Source organism: Nanorana parkeri, unplaced genomic scaffold (assembly GCF_000935625.1).
Source record: "Nanorana parkeri isolate BGI_ZX_2015 unplaced genomic scaffold, ASM93562v1 scaffold1391, whole genome shotgun sequence".
NCBI lineage: Eukaryota > Metazoa > Chordata > Amphibia > Anura > Dicroglossidae > Nanorana > Nanorana parkeri.
Window position 1 is genome coordinate 419,171 of NW_017307659.1, and position 24,852 is coordinate 444,022.

General features: G+C 42.1%; 1 protein-coding gene across 1 annotated transcript in view; it reads right to left on the reverse strand.

Moving 5' to 3' along the window:
- The window catches only part of TMCC2 (transmembrane and coiled-coil domain family 2), a gene marked incomplete at its 5' end in the record, with an annotated part of 52,403 nt that extends 30,596 nt beyond the window's left edge, over window positions 1-21,807 (reverse strand). The window contains 2 exons of the mRNA XM_018569765.1: window positions 7,058-7,740; window positions 21,426-21,807. Coding sequence (XP_018425267.1) covers window positions 7,058-7,740; window positions 21,426-21,807 — 1,065 coding nt within the window. The remainder of the gene's footprint in view (window positions 1-7,057; window positions 7,741-21,425) is intronic.
- Window positions 21,808-24,852: the final 3,045 nt, after the last annotated feature.

Below are 24,852 nucleotides of genomic sequence, written 5' to 3' on the forward strand. Positions count from 1 at the left end.
TTGCACCTGTGGGTAACCTTACTGTGATTCTGGTCTCCAAAGGTTCTGGAAGATACCATCCGTATTTTCCTAGCTGAGTGTGGAGACGCTCCTTACCCCATAGCACATGGTTAGAATTTTGTTATGTTAACCTGCCAGTTGTTTGGTCCTGTGCTTGGACTATTTTTCTTTTATTACTTGTTTGTCATGGTTGTTGTTCTTGGTTCTGTTTTTCAGCCTCTCTCCGCCTCCCCTCGGACAGTATCTACTAGGGATGTCCCGATACCGATGCTAGCATCGGAATCGGGCCCGATACAGGGCATTTTGACAAGTACTTAAAGCAAGAGCGCCTAGAGGAAAGTTTGTTCTCTAGTGTCTGGAAAATCTCCATTTACTTGGAGTACATTCTGTCCTACCCAAAATGGCCGTTACCTGCCAGAGCCTTAGTTAAGTTCAGATTGGCCTCTAGTGTATGGGAGGTAACCTAGGGGATGGTGGGAGAGGACGGCTGTGTATGAGAGGGAGATAATGGAGAGCTGAATAGATATATTAGAAGAATCGGAAATGATATCATGAGGGGGGGAGACAGGGATCTGATGAGCCCTCCGAGAAGGAGATTATACAGGATGGCGGAGATACAGGTGGGATGGAGGAGAGAACAGAGTGAGGTCTAGCTGCGGATAAGGCAGGCTCCATTGAACAGGCACCAGAAAGTAAAGACCTGTGCTGCTGAGATGGCAAGTGGTGTAGTTTTTGCCACTTTGCCAGTATTGTATTTATATTCTGATTGCAAGTGTACATTTACTTCTTCATATAGAGTATTAGGTTAAATCATGATCTATAGTATACTACATACATAACATGTAGTTGTACTATGGATCATGATTTAACCTAATCATGTTAGCAGGGGAATAGGGGATAATTGAAAAACTCTATTGCTGTAGTGTACTCTATATGTAGTACTGTATTAGCAGTATATACTCTATATGTACTACATATCGAGTACATATAGAGTACACACTGCTAATACAGTGCAGACAATACATTTACAATTATACTCTGCTAGCATGAATGGATTAAATGATCTGTATGTAGCCCTGTACTAGGGATCATTTAATCCATTCATGTTAGCAGAGGATAATTGTAAATCTATTGTTGCAGTGCACTCTATAGGTACATGTACTATATACTACATATAGAATGCACTGCAACAATAGCTTTTCAATTCTCCCCTGCTAACATGAATACGTTACATTATGATCCATAGTACATAATATGTAGTTGTACTATGGATCATTTAAAGTCACCTGTCCCTTTAAGAAAAAGTATCGGTAATTGGTATCGGCAAGTACATGAGGGGAAGTACTTGTACTTGTACTTGGGCCTGAAAAAGTGGCATCGGGATATCCCTAGTATCTACGATGTTGATAGCTCCTGTTCTCCCTGGCTCCATTGCTACTCCTCGGGTGGTAGCACGCAGTGCCTCAGGACTGATTATTTCTTTCACCTATGCAGAGAGTACGGGAGTGGCAGCCCCTATATTGCCACATTATTTTATTTTTGGTTACCATTTTTATTTTATCCTTAAGTCCCTTTATGTTCCATTATGGCGATAATTCCTACATGCTCACTGTTTTCCTTAAACGTTAAAGGTCTAAACTCTCAAACCAAGAGAAATTTGGTGTTTAGAGATCTGAAAACCGCAGGGGTGGATGTAGTTTTCCTGCTGTAAACACATTTTTGCCCACTCAACTCCTTTAAATTCTTATCCCAATACCCGAGGGCATATGCGGCATCCTCCACAAATAAGAGAGCAGGGGTGGTCATTTTGCTGAGGGATACCTGTCCCTTTAGACCTGACCGAGTTATACTGGATAAACAAGGACGTTATGTGCTTTTACATGGAACTTGGAATGATGCCCCTACTACGATTTGTAATATGCACGCGCCTAATAGTAATCAACTTAACTTTCTCCAGAAAGTTTTCGCTACATTGACAAAATGGGAGTGCACTTATCTCATTGTTGGTGGGGACTTCAATCTGCAATATTCCATGGCATTTGACCATCTGGGCCTATCCACAAGAAATCCCCCTAGGAACACCAGCTCTCAGTCAAAGCACTTCCGTCGCCCGTCCACAAGACTCGCACTAGATTAGATTTTTTTAAAATCAATACTCCGGTTATGAGGAATATGGTGGCCTCTGATGTAGGAGTTATTTTGTGGTCTGACCACGCCCCTTAAGAATTGGTCCTCCAATTAGACCACACCTGCATTAAGCAGTGTAATTGGAGGCTGAATGACGGCCTCCTTAAGCCCGGGCTGAAATAGCACAAGAGATCCGGTCTGATTTTGCTACTAAATATGGGATCTGAATCGTCTACCTCTATTCTGTGAGAGGCCCATAAGGCTATCATCAGGGGCCTCTGTATTGCATTAGCATCTAAGATTTAAAGAGACCGCCTGCGCAGGGCCACTCAATTAAAACAGGCCGTTGTAGTTCAGGAACGCAAATTGGCCATTTGCCAAAAGTACCATATGCATACTAATTAGTCTTAGGGCACAATTACGTAATTTGTTAATACACAAAACTGAACTATCAATGTTGTATCTCAAACAGAAATACTATGAAAAAGGCTCACTCCATTCTAGCCCGAAAGCTTAAGGCTGAAGTAGACAGCAGGAGGGTTGCTGCAGGGCGAGACACGGGTGGAGTTCTTCAACATCATCGTCACAAAATAGCTAAGGTCCTCAGAGATTTCTACGAGGGGCTCTATAATTTGGATGGCCCCGCTTTTGATGTTCAAAGGATGTTACCTTGAACACCCGCATAGCTCAATACCTTTCCTCCTGTGATATGCCTAAACTCTCTCAGAAAGCCTTACAGGAATTAAATGCCTCCATCACCCCTGAGGAACTTTTTTATATTCTTTATTTAAAGTTTTTACATATTAATACAAAACAAACTTCCATCTGGACAGCATATCCAACATAGACATTTCTGCTTGATAAATACATTTAAATAAATATAATGACATTACTACATAACTTTTATTTTTACTCTTCCAAGAAACAATCAAATACTTCCTTGAAAACATTCCTTAAATCCCATCTAGTTTAGCTTAACTGTCCTCACATACACATACATATATATATATATACATACCTAACTACTCCCTACATAGACAGGGACAAACACAAACAACGACAACAACAAAAAACCACACACAACACAACCCCTCTTAATTTATATATCTCATCATATTAAGACCATTATTAATGTACCAATGACATCACCAAACCATAATCTGCATTCTTCTTAAATTCAAACCACCCTGCCCATATTTTATAAAACCTTTTATACTGTCCTCTAGATGTTAAAACCATCTCTTCCATATTACAGATGTTGTAAATTTTTTCAAACCACTGATGTAACAGGGGTATAAAAAACCTGCTTCCAATACTGCGGTATCAGAGCTTTCGCTGGATTAAGTAGATGAGGGGGTCAATGAACATCTATATTTTGCTCTAGAATCTATAGTGCAATGAAACATACCCCATGGATCATCTTCAATATGAGAACCCATAATTTTTTTCAACATACAGTTGGGCAAAAAAGTATTTAGTCAGCCACCAATTGTGCAAGTTATCCCACTTAAAAAGATGAGAGAGGCCTGTAATTGGCATCATAGGTAGACCTCAACTATGAGAGACAAAATGAGAAAACAAATCCAGACAAATCACATTGGCTGATTTGGAACGAATTTATTTGCAAATTATGGTGGAAAATAAGTATTTGGTCACCTACAAACAAGCAAAAGTTCTGGCTCTCAGACCTGTACCTTCTTCTTTAAGAGGCTCCTCTGTCCTGCACTCATTACCTGTATCAATGGCACCTGTTTGAACTTGTTATCAGTATAAAAGACATCTGTCCACAACCTCAAACAGTCACACTCCAAACTCCACTAAGGTGAAGACCAAAGAGCTCTCGAAGGACACCAGAAACAAAAAATTGTAGCCTTGCACCAGGCTGGGAAGACTGAATCTGCAATAGGCAAGCAGCTTGGTGTGAACAAATCAACTGTGGGAGCAATAATTAGAAAATGGAAGACATACAAGACCACTGAGGAGAGAGAATGCTGAGTTGCATCCAAAGAACACCATACCTACTGTGAAGCATGGGGGTGCCTCCGTAAAGAGGACCTGTCATGTAAATTGGCTATTACATAGGGGGCTTCTTAGCCCCCTATGTAATAGCAATAAAGCTGTGTGTAAAAAAAAAAAGTAATACCAAAATGAAAGAATCATAAAACAAATAAAGCATAAAAAAATTAAAAAAGAAAATTTAAGTCCCCGCCCCCCACATACACACGCAGATATGAGTCGGGTGCGCCTACGTGTGAAAACGACGATTGCGCCTTTTGTGCCGCACATGTTAAATATCGCCACAAACGTCGGAGTGAGAGCAATCATTTATATGTATGTATATATATATCTATAGATATATAGATATATATCTATATCTATATATAGAGATATATATATATATATAGATAGATATATATATACTATATGTATATGTAAGCTGTTTTTAAATAAACAATACAAAATATGGCATACTTAGTATTTAACACCCAGATCCAATATTTTACAACACTCCCTTGATTTATACATCAATAAAAATTATGAGAATAAATGAATAATAATTTCAAGAAAATAAACACAAACTGAGAAAATTTAGTTTCCCCATACACTAGTCAGTGGTAGTGTCTCCTTATATGAGTGGTCAGAGGAGAGGTGCCCCCATACATTGTTGGTCAGCGGAGTAATCAATACCCCTTAAACTGGTGATCAGTGGAGAAATACCCCTTTAGTTTGGTGATCAGTGAGGAAAAAAGCACCCTTGCACTGGTGATCAGTGTAGAAGTGAACCCTTACATTGAATGTGTGTGAGAAATGGCTATGGTTATAAAATTGCAAACAAGAACATTAAGTGGATCATAGGTATTACTCTCAAATATCTGATTGTCCTCAGATAATTTTAAAAACTTGCAATTGTGGTCATGGAAAAAGGTGAATTTTGTAGAATAATATTTAGTATTTTAGGATGGTATGCTTTTTACCAAGGAACACAATGTTGCTAGAATATTAATTATTATTCTATGAGATCCACCTTTTTCCATGACCATCATTATTTGCCTATAACAAATCTTGTAAATTTCTAATAAACAAGAAACTTTTGCCCCTGAACATGTAAATGAACTAGGGCTGCAAATAATGATTATTTTCATCATCGATTAGTTGGCTGATTATTTTTTCGATTAATCTGATTTAAAAAAATAATCAAATACCATTCTTAATTTAAAATAAAATACACAAATGCAGTGTTAAAAACAAAGTTTACTTCAGAATAAAACTCTATACACATTTTTTTGCAATTACATTGCACTGGTACTGTGTGTTCCAGTGCGAACGATCACACTGTGGGTGGGAGGCGCGCTTGGCGTGCCATTGAAATGAATGGCACTGCAATGCACCTCCCGCAGCAGAATTTGTCAGGCCGAAACTGAAAATGACTTTGTTCCCACCTTTTATAATTTTTTTTTTTGATAATTGTATTGTAACCACATGGCACCTGAAAACCTTCAGCCGGGGAATGACAGCTGCCAGTGGCACGATTTCGCAGATGGCAGCTGAATGTAAATACAGCAGGTAGTGGGCTTGTGCAATAGCCAGCCTGAAATTGGCCATTTTAAATAATAGCAGGCTGGCTATTGCATCTGCCTACTGCTTGCTGTGCCCCCCTCCCAGCGTAGAGAGCTAAGGAATCCAACCTACTAATCGATAATGAGAATAGTTGGTTGCAGTGCAATAATTGAACTACAATTTTGCAAGTCTTCAGAGTGGCATTATTCCATGTCTTAATTAACAAAGTTAGTGTAGCATCATCAAGGGTAATCATATTTTGTAATAACACAAGGAGACCAAGATCCCAATGGCTGTGTGTTTAACTTACAATTCTAAGGTGGTCATTTATGTTCTCAAATGCCAATGTGGCTTGCTTCAGTCTTTCAAGCTAGCTACAAGGTACAGACCAGACTCAACAAATGTTACTCGCTTTTTACTCATGAATAAAAAACAAATCTATAGGCCACTCCTTATGTGACACACATATGTCACACAACTAACACAAATGAAGAAACATGCTAGTATTAAGGGGTTTAAAACATGCAGCGTGTTTTTGGTAATGGTGCACTAGATAAAGCTCATCAAAAGGAGCAGGTTTCATGTGACAAATCTGTACCTAGGTCAATTTAGAATATGAGAATAAATACATGTAAATTGTATGTGTCATTTGTTGAAGTATATCACATTCATCTGCATGCACTGTTTAAATAAAGATATAATGTTACCCTGTTCAAATATATTTAAAAACTCAACAATCCCCAAGGTTTCTATTTAGTTTTTCACATGACTGTAGCTGTAAGTGAAAGCTTTCCATTCCATTTAATTTATTTTCTCTTTTGACAATATATTAAAATGCAAACAGATGTAACACATCTATCCACATAAATATTTTGTACAACAGTAATGTAAAACAGAGGTAAAACTAAAGATGGGGGGGGGATTGAGCAAAACTGAAGCAGACATAAACTGCAGTAGTTGCACATGGCACCCAATCGTGCCTCTCTTCAGTTTGTTCAATTAAACTTTGAAAATGAAAGATAGAAGCTAATTGGTGGGCATGGAAAACTGCTATAGATTCAATCTGCTCCAGTTATGATCAATTCCCCTCAAGGTGTTTCTGGAGCATAGATAGCACTAGATCTCTGCAATAAGTGATCCACTGCTGCAGAAACACCTTGAGGGGAATTAATCATAACTGGTATAAAGGTAAACACTGTTTTCAAATCTGTTAGATTTATTATACAAATTATTTTCTGTGTACAATACTCCATTTGTGTAAGTTTATGCAATGCAATGCTTCTATTAAATTACAGGTAGCCGACATGTTCTTGTAGTTGTAAAATATGCATCATACGATAACAACTAAAATATATGCTTAATTTACACTAACCTGTAGCGCTCTTCTTGGAGACACTGTGTCATATAGCTGTAGTCTCGTTGTAACTGTGATTTTAGGTCTTCTATTGAATCCTCAAGATGGCTCTGCCCATCTTTGATTTCACAGAGTTCCTCGAGAATAGCATCAAAGCCCCCATGGTGATGTCCATCTAGAGTGTTAGATCTAGGGCTACCAGGTCCTGCAGGTCCAGCCCCAGAATTACTTCCTCCTCCAGCTGAGCCAGAGGTAGCACTGGAGCATTCATCATCACTCCCATATTTGGGACTTGGTGCCAAAGTTGCACTGCCGCTCAGTGCTCTTGCACCCCCTTGTGTTTCATTATCCTCTTCTATGCCATCTTTTAGGTGTGGGATGTTGTCAGCACTGCCAAATTTGTTGCGAATAAGGCTAGCAAACTCCCTAGGCTTTGACACCACTGCTGTGTGTGTGACCTGTGAAAGACCAGAAAGCCCTCCTTTAACACCTTCAACTACTCCTCCACCAAAGCCACTAATGCCTGCTCGCACATTGGCTCCCACATCTTTCAGTCCTTGCTGCATGTCCCTCAAGACATCCTTTGGCTGTCGTGATATACCATTTTGTTCTATTTCCTTCAGTTTCTTATGATAATGTTCTAACTTTTTGTGTAACTGAGCAATTGTTTGTGCAGATTTCTGGTTCTTCTTCTCAAAAACCTAGTGTAGTTGGAAAAAAAGAAACACAAAATGTAACACAAACACAGTATGTGATGGTAAAAAGAAAAAACAGAACCTCGTTCGTGTTAGCATTTTAGTGTTAACCCACTCCTTAGATCAGCAATCAATATTATTCTCAATATAATATGGTAGGACACATAAGGGCATACTAGAATCCACAGATAAGAGCCCCAACTGATTTCACAAGATCCAAGTATTTGAGGTTACCAATGATTTTCATATATTGCAGACACTTTAAAAATATATATATATACTTTTAAGCTGAGCAATACTGGCTCTTCACATGATGTGCTAAATGAAAAGCTAAATCTGTGTTAGCATCTAAATTTGCTTCTACAAGTGAGAACTTGTTGAGAATTGGGTGTTAACATCACATCAGGGAAAACTTATAGGTGCTACGAACACACTAGTGAAACTTTTCACACATTATCACCACATGAATCTTTTCTTTCTTTGTATTATCACACACTATAGCAGCTGTAAATACCACTTGCAATGACACCTAACATGTGCTTCATGGGCTATTTCCACTTTGTGCAGTATATATTTGATGCACTTTTAAATCAGTGGCTCTAAATTATTTAACCCTTTAAAAGTGATACTTACTCAAACAGTTTACAGAAAAAAATCTAATCTAACTTCTAACCTTATCCTTCAAACTATGAGCCCAAATGATGACCGGTCTAATCCACCTAGCAATGATTGAATAAGAATCAAGAAGCCCCTGCATGATCTCTGGGGAAGAGGGAATCCAACTGCCGGCAGAAGGCAGCAGCTGAGAGGTAAACTCAGGTAGCTCGTACAACATCCAGTGGAGAAAAATCTACTTCGGTTATTTTGGAACGGGACACAAGCCAGGAAGAAAAATGCCCTTGTTTATGTGGAAAGAGGAAACTACCTTAGGGAGAAAAGAGGTCTTATCCCTGCGTACTAGGAACGTTTTTTTACAGGACAAAGCCATTAATTTAGAAACTCGCCTGGCAGAGGTAATAGTAACAGGAAAGGCCAACTAGCAAGAGAGATCAGCTAAAGGAATATACCTAATAGGTTTGAAGAACCAAGCTGGGGTCCCAGAGTCATTGGAGAGTGACAAGGGGAAACAATATGCAGAACACCTTGCACAAACTCCTTCATCAAGCAGTGAGGGGCTAGTGTTTTTGGAATAGAATAGCCAAGGCTGAGATCTGTCCCTTGACAGTGCTCAAGATCCAAGACTGATCCAGACCAGACTGGAGAAATGAAAGGATCAGTCTCGCAGAGAACGTCCTAGGATGGAGTTTTTCCAGCATGTACCAGGCAAAATAGGCCTCCCAAGAGCGATAGCAAACTTTGCGAGAGGCCGACTTTCTCAGGGGAGTAGTGATAATCAAATCCGAGAGGCCTATGTCTCTCAAGTCCTGGGCTTCAACAGCCAGGCTGTCAAAGCTAGCAACCCAAAAGCAGGTTGGAGGATCGATTCTTGGGATAGAAAATCTAGTGAGGAACAATGCAGAGTCTGCCAGGAGACCGGGAATGTCAGAGTACTTGCTTGATCCTGCACTGCAGACAATGGAGAAGCTTTGGGGACAGGAAGGCATAGATCAGACTAAACTGAATCCCACAGAGTCACCTGAACATATGCTGCAAATGCACTTCAATGCCTGGTCCTTGTGACAAAACTCCCTTATGTTGCCTAACCTGGTCATAAGACGTCCGGCATTCCCTATTTGTGACAGATCTCTTGGAACATCTCCGGGTGGAGAGACCATTCCCCCAGAACCAGACACTGAGGAAGTCCACCTTCCAATTTTCCATGCCTGGAATGTGTATGGTGGATAGGGCCTGAACATGAAGCTACGCCCAAACCAAAATGCAGTCAACATCTCTTGAGCTGTGCAACCCTTTGTGGCCTTGGTGGTTGATGTAGGCTATGGCCTTGCCATTGTTCGACTGAATTCTAGTCAGATGCCCTCACAGCCAAGACTTCCAACGACTCTCTCAGTTTCAAGACATTGATGGGAAGCCTGGCTTTCTCTGATAACTAAGTCCCCTGTACCAAGAGGGTATCTGTCAGGGCCCGGCCTTGGAAGTGTATGGTGGATCACAGCTGCGGTTCCAACTGGGTGTGTAGTGCGGTTGTCAGGCTAAAATCCCCGGCGGCTCTCTCAATCATAAACGGAGATTTGGGGATTTAGTCATTATGGACCGCTAGATAGTAATCGGCAATAACCGTCGAGGTAATAAAGAATATTAACTCTTATCCCTGATGTTGGCAATCCTATCTGGAATTGTGGTATAAGCGGATGGTAAAGTCTCTATGATAGATAACAGCAGATCTCCCCTTCACACAGCATAAATGGTAATAGTATTGCAAAATGAGAGAGGTGATACCCAAAGTCTCCACCAGAGGGCAGCGTATATGAGCCGAGATACTTGCAAGGTAGATTAGAACGCATAGTACTTCTGTCAAGGGGGAGGAGGAGTGCGGCGGTCACCGCGGCCGATGCGCCCCAGCCTGGAACGCAGTCGGGAGGAGCCAGGAACCCGTGGGACATTACAGGACCCCCTCCTCAAGGGATGCCCTCCGGGGTTCGGCTTGGACAAGATGACGGCTTGGACGGATACCTGTTATGGAACCTCCTCTAGATAGTAATCGGCAATCACCGTCGAGGTAATAAAGAATATTAACTCTTATCCCTGATGTTGGCAATCCTATCTGGAATTGTGGTATATGTGGATGGTAAAGTCTCTATGACAGATAACAGCAGATGTCCCCTTCACACAGCATAAATGGTAATAGTATTGGAAAATGAGAGAGGTGATACCCAAAGTCTCCACCAGAGGGCAGCGTATATGAGCCGAGATACTTGTAAGGTAGATCTATCAGATACTTGCGGTTTGGTGGGATGAGCGATCAGGTTCCTCCAAGAGAAGTCCAGTGGATGCTGGCTGCTGGGGAGCTGTTTGGATCCGTGAGGAGAAGTTCGAGGCGGCTGGTGAGGTTCCTGGGGGTGTTTGGGCTATGATCCCAATCATCGAACACCCCACAGCATCTTTGGCAGGTTTAAATAGCCCGCGGCCGTGACGTCACGCGGCCGTGGGCTACTTCCGCGTTCCAGCTTGGAACGTATAGTACTTCCGTCAAGGGGGAGGAGGAGTGCGGCGGTCACCGCGGCCGATGCGCCCCAGCCTGGAACGCAGTCGGGAGGAGCCAGGAACCCGTGGGACATTACAGTATCCAGGACTCCTCCCCAACCTGAAAGGTTGATGTCTGCTGTAAGGACCTTCTAAGTTACTGGAAGAAATTATTTTCCCAAGTCCAGCAGTGGGTTAGCTATCCACCATGCAAGGGAGAACTTGGACTTGCTGTACAGACATACTGGATAACCCAGGGACAGAGTCTCCTTGTGCCACACAGTCAGTATAACGATTTGTAACAGTCTGAAGTGAAACAGTCTTGCAGAAGTGAATAGAGTGATTGACAGCAGGAAGTAAGCAGGTGCAATAGCCAGCCTGCTATTGGCTATTGCAATTTAAAATGTCCAATAGCAGGCTGGCTATTGCTCCCAGCAGTAAAGTCAAAAGCAAAAAGTTTAAAAAAATAAAGTTAAATTAACTAAAATTAAAAAGACTAAAACAAATTTAAAAATAGAAAAAAAGTTAAATTAAAATTAAAAATGCAAACAAATAAAAAAAATATGTTTTTTTTTATTATATTGGCTTAGAGTTTTAAAATTCACATTATTTGAGGTGGGAAAAATAATTCTCAGTTTCGGCCTGACAAATTTTGCTGCAGGAGCTGCGTTGCGGTGCAATCATTTCAATGGATCCCGAATGCACCTCCAGTCTGCAGTGTGATCGCCTGCATTGGAACGTGCGGTTCCAGTGCAGTGCGATTTCAAAAAATTTGCATACCGTTTTATTCTGAACTAAACTTTATGTCTGTGACCCTGCATTTGTGCATTTTATTTTATCCGATTAATCGAAGTTAATTATCGGCTAACTAATCGATTATGAAAATAATCGTTTGCTGCAGCCCTACAGTAGACAGTCAAAAGGAAAAGGCAACAAACTGAAAGTGTTGCGAACCAACAGTAAAGTGCAGGAAGCGCTCATTGAATGGGAAGATTGGAATGGAATGTGCAAAAAGGCATCTTGGTGGCCACTGAAGTCAAGAGGTCCCCTTGTTGAACTGACACTACCACTGACCTGATTATTCAAAATATGGAATTTTAGAATCTGAAGGAACTGATTAAGGCACTTCAGGTTCAGGATGGCATGAAGGCCCCCATTTGGTTTTAAGAATGTAACCAGCTTCGGATAAAAACCCTGAGATTTCTTCCCTTCTGAAAAGAAATGATGACTCCCTGAGGAAGGCAAGCTACAAGTAGGCACATTTGCAAGTAGGGACAGTGAGGTGAACGAAGCGGTCCATTGCCTAAGCTGTAGATACCGAAAGTATTTGGATATTGGGGCTTGCAGTGTGTCCTTGAAGTAATCCCAGTTGCGGATTGAACCATCAGTCAGTAGATCGCATAAGTAAGTTAGACCATGGGAGGACCACCATGCAAACGCATTGGGGGAGTTAAGGTCCGGTGGGAACAGTGGATTGCCTAGTATGGTAAGCAACGGCAAGTGCAGAGATTGTAATTTACTGGAGTATATGGTGGCGTCCCATAATCTAAGGGTGTGGGTTAAAAGGGGGGCTCATAGAGGGAGGGCGAAGTCGGGAAGGCAACCATGGCAGGGAGCATAGGGAGATTGGGGAGCATGATATAGACTCTAATTCCACCCATAACGGGCAACAAGGGGACTGAAAAAAGCACACTAAAGTGGCTATTTGTGCTGCTTGGTAACATTTATAAAAAATTAGTGAGACCTAGGCCACCTTCTCACTTATGGGCATACAGTGTAAACCTAGGGATTCTAGGGTGTTTAGTCCCCCAGACAAAAGACACAACTCGGTTTGGAAAAGATTGGAGAGCAGGGCGTGATATTGGGGCAGGTAAGGTGCAGAAAATGTACAGTAGTTTTGGAAGAATAGTCGTCTTTAGCGCATTGATTTTGCTGAGCCAAGAAAGGTTCTGTCTCTTCCAGGAGGACAAAAGGTCCTGAAGGTGTTTAAAGGAAGGGGTATAGTTAACTTGATAAAGGGAAGCATAGGTATTAGGGATATTGACACCCAGATACGTTAAATGTGAAGATTGCCACTTGAATTGGAAAGATTGAAGAAAGTTAGTGACATGATGAGCTGGTAACAAAATATTAAGCGCAAAAGATTTATCCCCATTAACCTTCAAGTTGGAGACCTGGGTGAAGGATTGCAGGAGTGAAGATAAGTCGGGGAGGAAAATTATGGGTTGGGACAGAGAAAGCAACAGGTCATCAGCGAACATGTGGAGTTTAAAGTCTGTGTGACCCTGAGTGATACCGTGGATGTTAGGGTTATCGCAGATGAGATGGGCATGGGGTTCTATGGCCAGCACAAAAAGAAGTGGGAATAGGGGGCAGCCCTGACGGGTGCCACCTAGGATGGGAAAGGGAGGGGAGAGGTATCCGAGATAGCGGACCGAGGCCGCCAGGTTACTGTAGAGGGCTTGAAGCCACATGAGGAAGTCAGTAGGGAATCCCCACTTATGCAAAACGTAAAATAGATAATCCCAGAATATGGAGTCAAATGCGTTTTGTAAATCAAGGGATAGTAACATCCCAGGGGTTTTGGTTTGATGCATAAGGTGAACAAGATGTATAATTTTGTCCGTATTGTCTAATGCCTGTCGGAGGGGTACAAAACCTACTTGGTCACGATGAATAAGGTACGGTAAAAAGAAGTTCATGCGGGTGACCAATATTTTGGCAAGCAAACATCAACGTTTAGCAAGGATATGGGCCTATAGTTGTGTGAGTCTAGGGAGTCTTTGTCGGGTTTAGGGATCATGACAATATGTGCGGGCAAGAAAGAGGGGTGGAGGCTATCTGTGGTCTTTAGAGAGTTAAACATAGCTGTCAAGTGGGGGGCTAAGATGTCTGAATACTTTTTATAATACAGGGCCGAGAACTCTTCCGGTCCGGGCGTTTTAGATATCTTGAGAGACTTGACAGCTTGTAGAACCTTTGGGACTGTGACGTCTTGGGCCATTAAAGTGCTCATATGTTCCGATAGGAAAAGCAAGAACATACGCAAATAACGTGTCAGCAAGGTGTGGTCAAAGGGCAGTGGGTTTACCATATAGTTTAGTGAGAATGGTAGCAAAATGTTCGATAATAATAGAGGGATTCACTGTAGTAAAACCATTAGGAAGCCAAAGTCTGACAGGAGGGGTGGCACTTGGTTTAGATTTAGGCATGTTGGCCAACAAAGGGCCAGGTTTGTTTGCACATGCATAAAAGGTGCATTTGGACCAGCGGAGTTGTTTTTCTTTAATTGGTTAAAAGGGTCACTGCTCTAGGAATGGATTCTAAATAGCTTATAGGACCAGCAGCAACTTTGTGTGAAGAAGGTATCTAATATGGTAAATAAGTTGTGCTTGATCTAAGTGAATGTGGTTTCCAGAGTAAAGAATAAATCACAAACACCACATGAACATCTATATAAATACCGAAATCTTCTATCACATTGTGTGATCAATACGTGAATAATCAAACAATCAATATGAACCAATCTCTTAGTTTCAAGAGAGAGCCATAATCAGTGTATAAATGCCTGAAATTCTTATTGCGGCATGTGATGCGTGAAACATGTATTCATACACCCCACAGTGTATCAATAAATATATGTGTGACAGAAGCGCCAAGCTCACTTTAGTGTAGCTCAGAGTCCTCTGTGACAAATAAACGAAACAAAAAGCAAATAGAGCAACCTAGTTGCAATCCTTATATAAATGACCCGTGGGTCTTAAACTCTTGCATGTGTGAACTTCTAGTGAACAAAGGTAGTGGTTTCAATACCTAATCGTGAAAATATAGTCTTCCTAATAATAATAATATGCACACACTTATTAGTGTCTCATATTAGCTGATTAACAGATTATGATAAACAGAGAGTGAAAGTGGCCCAGAAATTTAGAATAGATTAAAATAAGGTTAGATCCTTTGGTCGAAATAAATACTTGTTCCTGTTTGGTCACACACCCAATGTCAGATCACTTCCCTGTATAAACACCGTAGTAGCCTGATCTAGCTGAATAATGATATAATAAATATGAAGAATACAATGGAATCCTTCTGGGTCTAAAGACTGTATAAATGTATGGAAATACTCCTGACACCTAAATTCAAGTACCCAGATCTATACAATATACGATATAGAAGGGGTTTCACATAGACCAAAACACAGCCTTCTTTCATTTAAGGTACACTGCACTCATGATCCCATGTAAGGGGTTAAATCATTCCCATTCCTCATTCCAGGGTTCACATATTTATAGTTGGTTTACAGATATGCATTACCTCCGTAAGAACCAGATTTCACATATATCCTGTAGACATGGACAGGAATGTTTTATAAAGTCATGTAAAAGTAAATTTATATATGTAGACTTAGTCTATTTTAATTTAATCATAATAGCTGACATGTCATTTTAGAATTCGGATGTTTTACATTGCATCTGGTAGATATGGACCTAACTGTATATAATAAGATTAAAGATTGAGATATACTGTATATATAGAACATAATGAATATAGGCAGATACACCATGCAGCGACTAATGAAGTTTATATTACTCCTTGCTTGAGTTTCACGTATCACATGCCGCAATAAGAATTCCAGGCATTTATACACTGATTATGTCTCTCTCTTGAAACTAAGAGATTGGTTCATATCGATTGTCTGATTATTCACGTATTGATCACATAATGAGATAGAAGATTCCGGTATTTATATAGATGTTCATGTGGTGTTTGTGATTTATTCTTTACTCTGGAATCCACATTCACTTAGATCAAGCGCAACTTATTTACCATATTGGAATTGTTTTTCTGCCGCATTATTCAAAAGAAGGTTCAGTTCTAGACTTACCGAGGTAATCTCCTTACATAAGGCTACCGAGGGAGCCCCGTTCCATTCAGACTCCAGTTTTTCTAACTAAAAGGAAAGGGTCGCAATCTGTTTGTTTCGCTCCTTCTTTCACTGAGACGCCATGTTAAAAAGCTCCCCTCGTAGGGTCGCTTTATGGGCTTCCCAAAAGGTAATTGGAGAAGATACAGACTGTATGTTTTCCGCAAAAAAATGGGAGAGACACAGTTGAATGTGTTGGGCAGAGTCAGCAAAAGAGAGAAGGGAGTCGTTTAGACTTCAGCGAATTAGGGGAGGCGGGAGAGAGAAAGAAGTGCATCTGAGAGAAACCGGGGAGAGGTCCGACCAGGAGGCAGAGAGGATGCATGCATCAGTTATAGAGGGGAGGAAGTTAGGCTGTATAAAGATGTGGTCTATATGGGAAGAGCTGTCATGGGGATGGGAGTAGAATGTGTAGTCTCTGGTGGTGGGGTGACGTTCCCTCCAAACGTCAAACAGGTCGTTGGCAGACAGTAACGTGCGGAAAATGTGTGACAGGGTTGCAGGCAGCGGGGGAGCCAGAGGACGAGTAGGGGTACTTATAAAAATTACTTATATAAATTAGTGTCAAGGACGAGATTGGAATCTCCTGTCACTATGAGAGTGCCCTGTTTATGTTTATCTATCAGAAATAGTAGGTGAGAAAAATCAGTTCTGATGTGTGTTAGGGGCATAATAAGTGACCAGTGTCAACTCAACATCAGAAATTGTGCCCCGAAGCAGCAGATATCTACCAGTGGGGTCAGCTATCTCTTGGGAACAAAGGAAGGGAGTATTTCTATGGAAGGCGATTAGGATGCCCCTCTTTTTTCCCCAGAAAGTGGCTTGGAACGTCTAAGAATATTTTTTGTGGAAATATTTAGGGCAAGATGACGCAGAGAATTTTGTTTCCTGTAAACAAACAATGTTGGTCCGCTGTGAGGAGAAGTAGTTGAAGGCGAGTCTACGGTTTTGAGGTGAGTTTAAGCCTTGGACATTGTGGAAGATAAGTTGAAGAGATGGTGCCGCCATGGTTACCGGGGTATGTGAAAAGCATTATTAAGGATGTGACATGGTGGGTCAGCTAAATGCTAGTGGTACATAGGAAAGAGATCCAAAGCTGCAGGAGGAAACAAGGGGGAAAGAAGGAACGGGTGAAAAACAGAAACAGGACAGAACATGGAAAGCAGGAACTAAAAATATCAGCAATCCATATCAGCACATTTTCTGAGCAATAAGAGGAAATACTCATCGGTATTCCAATAAACATAGGGGTGCCCATTCCACCCGGACATGGAGGGCTCAATTAAGCATCGGTATATTAAAAGTCATCAACTGTAAAATCAGGATAGGGAACAGGCGACGGGAGAGTACGGGCAAAGAAAGAAGGGATCGGGAGAGAAGGGTCAAGAGAGAGAGGTGATCAGAGAGAAAGGGGAAAAAGGGGAGACCTCATGGTATTAGGATTACAGAGAAAACATCAGAGTAATCAGAGTAATCATTTAACAGAAGGTTAACACAACGATATTGTAGGAGAGTAGTTAGCGGTCGTCATGCTTGAGTATATAAAGCTATGAACAAATTGCGGGTAGCTGTCAGCTAGTAATAAATATTTCAATGCAAGTTTCACCATCAGTGAAGCAGGCCTTGAAAAATGACTCATGATAAAATATATGACAGTATGTAACTGACAGCTTACTTTAAGTGGAAATCCCCATTTATATTTGATGCCGTGGTTCACAAGACTGGTGAGAAAGGGTTTCAAAGCTTTCCGATGCTGAAGTGTACGAGGCGCCAAGTCGGCGTAGGTTTGGTAGTTATAGTCCTGGAATCGTAAAGAACGTTTTTTCCAAGCAGTCTGTATAACTGCCTCATTTGGTTTGTAGTACGTTGGTTTCAAAACAATGTCACGAAGAGGACCATTCACACGCTTGGGGCCAAGAGTGCAGTGCACCGATCAAGTTCAAGTCGCTCAACCGGGTATCCCGGGAGCAACTCCTGGAACATAGCTGCTACTGTGGCCTGTAAGTCTTCAACATGTTCAGACACTCCGCGAATGCGGAGATTACCACGTTGATTTCTGTTTTCTAAGTCCTCCAGTTTAAGCAGAGTTAATGAGAGATCAGATTTAACAGTACTCAGATCATGCTCATGAGAGTCTACTACTGTGATAATATCGTCTACCTTGTATTCAACCTCATAGATCCTGGAGCCCAGCTCCCTGATGTCTCTTGACAGTTGAGTAGCCAGCTTGTCTGCTGCGGCCTTCAGCTCCCTTTGCAGAAGTGATTTAAATTTATCAAGCAGCGCAGCATCTCTGCACTCACTCTCCTGGAGTGCAGACGGAGGTTGTGAAGGGAATCCGTCGCTCAAGGAATTGTCCACCGAGTCGACCAGTTCCTGTGAGGAGGAGCGGTTACCCAGCGTGGGCGCCATTTTGGAGACAGTGTGCTGTTTGGACGGAGTCGCTGTTGCTTGTTTCTGGGCAGCCGCTGGATTTTTGCCAATAGCGTATACCACGGGTCAGAGGTATATGGGGTCAGGTGTGCAGGATAGGGGTAAGGCAACCACTACTGAAGTAGTCGCACGCCCGGGTGGTGTGGAGCCGAGCAAACAAGCGTCCATGTCGTTCGGCTGCTCACTAGCGCCCCCGCAAAACACACTGTTTAAAATGATGCAACTGCCTTATAATTCGCAGTGGGGAATTAAAGCAGCACACTGGCCACCAGAGAAGAACCGGGAGGGTGGAATAGACAACCCCCTTTTACCACAGCTGCCTAAAGACTTAAGAGGCGTGGTACAGGGGCCAGGCTTCTACCTTGGCTTTACCTATGATGGCGGCAAACCCCTTTGGGGCAAAGGGGTCTTCAGGGATACGGCTTCCCCGCAATGGTGGATCACAACCCTGGACCTGTACAGCACCCTGTGGCTAACTCAATGTGATGCACTACATGCCAAGTAGGGATGTTCAGATACCAAGTACCGTACTCGGTACAAGTACATGTACAGATACTTTTCCAGCTCCAGGACTAGACTAGAGAAAAATTCAAAAGTTAGGAGACAGCTGTCATTTTTAAGGAGCATACAGAGCTCCTGGGATTTGTACATCCCCATTTTAATGCATTATTTGTTTTAAATAAATAAATACAGTTGTGTGAAAAAGTGTTGGCCCCCTTCCTGATTTTTCATTGTTTTACACGTTTGTCACACTTTAATGTTTCGGATCATCAAACAAATTTAAATATTAGTCAAAGATAACACAACATACAGTTTTTAAAGGAAGGTTTGTACTATTAAGGGAAAACAAAATCCGAACCCACATGGCCCTGTGTAAAAAAGTGTCCCGTCCCCCCCTGTTAAAACATAACTTAACTCTGGTTTATCACACCTGAGTTCAATTTCTCTAGCCACACCCAGGCCTGATTACTGCCACACCTGTTCGCAATCAGGAAATCACTTAAATAAGACTTGACTGACAAAAGTGAAGTAGACCAAAAGATCCTTAAAAGCTACACATCATGCCGAGATACAAAGAAATCCAGGAACAAATGAGAAAGAAAGTAATTGAGATCTATCAGTCTGGAAAATGTTATAAAGCCATTTCTAAAGCTTTGGGACTCCAGCGAACCACAGTGAGAGCCATTATCCACAAATGGCGAAAACATGGAACAGTGGTGAACCTTCCCACGAGGGGGAGGCCAACCAAAATTACTGCAAGAGCGCAGCGACGACTCATCCAAGAGGTCAGAAAAGACCCCACAACAACATACAAAAGAACTGCAGGCCTCAGTTCAGGTCAGTGTTCATGACTCCACCATAAGAAAGAGACTGGGCAAAAATGGCCTGCATGGCAGAGTACCAAGACGAAAATCGCTGCTGAGCAAAAAGAACATAAAAGCTCGTCTCCGTTATGCCAGAAAACAGCTTGATGATTCCCAAGACTTTTGGGAAAATACTCTGTGGACTGACGAGACAAAAGTTGAACTTTTTGGAAGGTGTGTGTCCCATTACATCTGGCGTAAGAGTAACACCTCATTTCAGAAAAAGATCATCATACCAACAGTAAAATATGGTGGTGATAGTGTGATGGTCTGGGTCTGTTTTGCTGCTTCAGGACCTGGAAGACTTGCTGTGATAAATGGAACCATGAATTCTGCTGTCTACCAAAAAATCCTGAAGGATAATGTGCGGCCACCTGTTCGTGACCTCAAGCTAAAGCAAACTTGGGTTCTGCAGCAGGACAATGATCCAAAACACACCAGCAAGTCCACCTCTGAATGGCTGGAGAACAACAAAATGAGGACTTTGGAGTGGCCTAGTCAAAGTCCTGACCTGAATCCTATTGAGATGCTGTGGCATGACCTTAAAAAGGCAGTTCATGCTCGAAAAACCTTCCAATTTGGCTGAATTACAACAATTCTGCAAAGATGAGTGGACCAAAATTCCTGCACAGCGCTGTAACAGACTCATTGCAAGTTATCGCAAACGCTTGATTGCAGTTCTTGCGGCTAAGGGTGGGCCAACCAGATATTAGGTTTAGGGGGCAAACACTTTTTCACACAGGGCCATGTGGGTTTGGATTTTGTTTTCCCTTAATAATAAAAACCTTCCTTTAAAAACTGAATGTTGTGTTTACTTGTGTTATCTTTGACTAATATTTAAATTTGTTTGATGATCTGAAACATTAAAGTGTGACAAACGTGCAAAACAATGAAAAATCAGGAAGGGAGCCAGCACTTTTTCACACAACTGTATAAGTGATGCACTGACACCATTTTTCCAAGTACAAATACTGATACTTGTCCAAGTACTCACAGATACAAGTACTGATACATTTATGTTTATTGTCATGTGACAGTTTTTCTATAACTATACAGGCTAATGATTTCAGGACAGTGGTGGAGTGCCAGAGCTAGGTCCCAGCTGCAACCTCTGCAACCCTGGTAGTTCATGAAAATGCCAAGTATCGGCACTGGTATCTGAACTGGTATCTGAACATCCCTAATGCCAAGGTGAGGGCCCACGTTGGATCCAGTGCCCAAAGTAACATTACAGGCTGTCCCCCATGGCTGTGCCAAGGAGTACACTGATCTGGAAAGCTGCTGAGACACAGTAGCCACAGTGGCTATAAAACAACTAGCAACCTGAAACTTGCTAGAAGAATTGTGAAGAAACAATTGCATCTAAAGAATAACCTAATCCTCTCTCAGTGAGACAGCACATCCAAAACCTAAGCACAAAAAACTGAGGCTTGCAGGGAGGATTTTATGATGGCTGTCACAGCAGCTTTTTCCTGTGTACAAAACTGTACGATTAAGAAAGTTTATCTTTGATCATACATGGTAAAATTAGTGACCTGCAGTAATTTAACCCTGTAAAAACATTAGTTGGTTATTCAGACTGGTAATAAACCACAATCTTACCTGCTATTATTTTAGAACTACTTGTATCTGTGGTATCACTGTGTATATAAATGTAATAAAGCATAAGAATATATTTAACGTTGAACCTAGGACAGGGAAAAGGTGTGCACCTTCTGTGACTTATTCAGCTGAATGTGTGTTCTGAATAGAGCTAGAGCTCAGCAGTAGGAGATCAAAATACATTCTTTTAAGCATTGAGTTATACAGTGTATACATGTTAGTAGTACCTGTTTGATGCGAGAGGCCTGTTGTCGGTCTGCATTATTGGCCAACTTTAAATACTCTGCCACATTATCGTCTCTAGCCTCTTGTTCAATCTTTATCTGTTCAGTAATTTTAAGGATCTTTTGGTGTAGATGGTCCATGGCTGCCTTAGTGCGCTGTGGATCTGGTGCCCCTTCGGGGACTTCCAGGCTAATGTTTCCTTCAGAACCTCCATGAAGTGCACTAGGAGGAAGACTCAGTGTACTCAAATCCCCTTTGTCAGACTGCTGATGGAACAAAAAAGACAATTGTGAGAGATGCAAAAAACATAACTCAAACTTCAAGCTTTGAACAGTGGAACTATTTTTCTTAATATATTTCACATGTACATTTTTATGTGTGGTGCTGTTGAGTAATTTACATCACTCACCTTATTAACATTCAAGAGAGAGTTGAAGGTTATGAGGAGTCCAACCCAGCTCTGAAATACTAAGATGATTTAGTTGTTAAGGGAGGTCCTGACTCAGACTCTCATTGAAATGAATTGGCATTTGCAGAATGACTCACCCCAATACCTACTTCATCTCAGGGTGGTTGATTTCAGAGAGGGGGGTTATAGCTGAGCCAACCCTGTTTCTCCCCTTTAAAGGAAACCTGCACCGAGGTAATAAAGAGGATTATATTTTTAACTCCCCTTGAAATTGGAAGTTTACTGGTTATCTCTGGCTTCAATGAATCACTGATCTAGAACAAGCATGTGACAGGTAAAGTCAGAGCAAAATCAGATCTGATCTGACTGCTTGCTCTGAGTCTGTGACTCAAATAGCATTACTGAAATAAATCAGTATTACAGGCACAGTATTATGGAGGCTTCCAATTATTGGAAGCCTCCATAATTTCTAAGTAAAAGTTTCCTTTAACTTAACAAACGACTGCTAGTCTCCCTATTTCAGTGTTATAATTAAGTTCACCTCTTTCCTGATGAGCCAATGTAATACTCAAAAGACCTTATCGGGTCTCTAAAGAAAATAAAATGGTTGCTCCCTGTAACAGAAGAGATAGTATACTCACCTCTTCAGTGGAACTTAGGCCCCGTTCACATATAGCGACATACCTTTGCCGCAGCCGGGATAGCGCGACTTTCGGGACGACGTTCCAGCGACAATTCAGCGACGGTCCGGCGACGGTAGCGCAACCTTCTCCGTCGAGCTCCATAGAAAAAAAGCAAAATCGTGCAAAATCCGCCGAAAAAAGGGTCCGGTAGAAGCGACTTGCGACCGCGACGAGCGACATGGAGTTAAGACAGCAAAAATGCGCGATATCGCGGCGGAAATCGCGCGACAATTCGCTATATGTGAACGGGGCCTTATGCCCAGAGCTGCAGCCTCAGTTAGCGCCTTCGAAAGTGTCTGTGTCCCTTGCCGCATGCCGTGGCCCCTTCCTCCAAGTGCTACGTCACTACAGGACTAAAAGGTAACATAGGGGTTGTATAAAGGAACCACATTTTGCTTTGGGGGGGATGACACAGGTATCCGACACTCATTCAGCGCTGGAATAGAGGGGGGGGGGCACATGGGCTACTGGAGTGGTGTTAGTAAACTAGGGCTGCAACAACTAATCGACTAAGTTGATTATAATCGATTATTGAAAAAACTGTCAACGTTTTCAATCATCCATTAATCGGCTTTCGATTAGTTGTCCCTGTTCACGGCTCCACACACGCCGCACCTCCTCCCTGCATCATGCTCGTCGCTGCCAGACCCGCCTGCCCGCATCCACATGCCGCACCTCCTCCCCGCCTCACGCTCACCGCCCACCCACATCCACGATCGGCACAGGGAGGAGAAGAAAGAGGAGGAGCAGGCGTGGGGGGGGAACCCGCAGACAGACAGGCCCGATCTCAGAAGCAAGTTGCTGGAAGACTGCTCAGGTAACCCTGCACTTTCCCTCACATGGTTTATGCACATCATTTATGCAAAAGTGAACCAGGAAGTAAAAAAAAAAGAAATTCTAAGTAAAATAAAAATATATTTGTTTGGAAGATGAATGGAAGATGATTTTAAATTAGCATGCAAAGCTGTATGCTGATGTGATTTCTAGTCAAAGGGGGTAAAGGTCCATTTTAAAGGACCAATCCACCCAAAAGTACCATTAACCACTTCCCGGCAGGCCATTGTAAAAAAACGGCCGGCCAGGAGCTCTCTAGATATGAGCGGGCGTCTTTAGACGTCCGCTCAGCCATGTGGCGCGCGTGAGCGGGAAATGCCCGATTTTTTAAAACAGCCAGCGATGCCTGTTAACATACAAGAGATCCACCGGCTATAGAGCCGGTGGATCGCTTGTATGAGGTCCCTGTATGTGCGCCCCCTCTCTGCGACTCCCCCCCTCCCGCTGTCATGCTGGTCCTGGGCTCCGCTGTGCCCGGTGCGAGCCTAGAACCAGCATAGTGCTTCTGTCACGGGATCAGAGGGAGATCGGTACACGACCTCCCTCCGGTCCCCTCTCTGCTGTCAGAATGCGGAAGTGATGTATATTACATCACTTCCACATTCTTGTGTCACTCTCCAGCTTCAGATGCTGGAGAGAAGCTGATGAAGCAGATCTCTGCTTCATCAGCTTCTTCAGGGTGGTCCTAGGTGACATTAGGGGTCTTGGAGACCCCTGATGTCTCCATAAAGAGGAGCTGTCACATCTTTTGCTATCACATAGGGGGGTTTTCTTAGCCCCCTATGTGATAGCAATAAAGTTGAATGGAAAAAAAATAGGGGGAAAAAATGTAAAGTTTCCCCCCAAAAAAATTTAAAGTTACATATAAAAAAGAATTTTAAAATACTTTTTTTTTAAAAGTCCCCCCCATACAGACACGCATGCAAACAGGCATCAGGTGCGCATACGCACGAAAACGACGATTGCGCCCATTACGCCGCACATGTTACATATCGTCGCGAACGTCGGAATGAGAGCAATAATTCTAGGGCCATCAATCACTGATAACACTAAACAGATGAGTGCTAAAAGCTTTTAAAGCATCGCCTATGGTCAATTTTGGGTATGGTGGTTTTTTGCGATTTCGCGGGTGCACGCAATTTTAAAGCTTGACATGTTTGGTGTCTATTTACCCGACGTGACCCCGTCTTTTATATTTTGTACCAAAAATATGGGTAATAATCATTGTTTCCTAATTAGGGATGTCCCGATACCGATGCTAGCATCGGAATCGGGCCCGATACAGGGCATTTTGACAAGTACTTGTACTTGTCAAAATGCCCCGATGCCTAGCGCCGAAGCTTTCGCTGTTTTTTTTTTATATTCAAAAGTTTTTATTGTTTTTTTCCATTAAGACATATACAATGACCATCTACATACTACAATGTAACAGAACAACCTAAAACAAAAAAAAACAAAAAACAAACAAACAAACAGGACAGTCTTCAGGATTCCTTATTATTC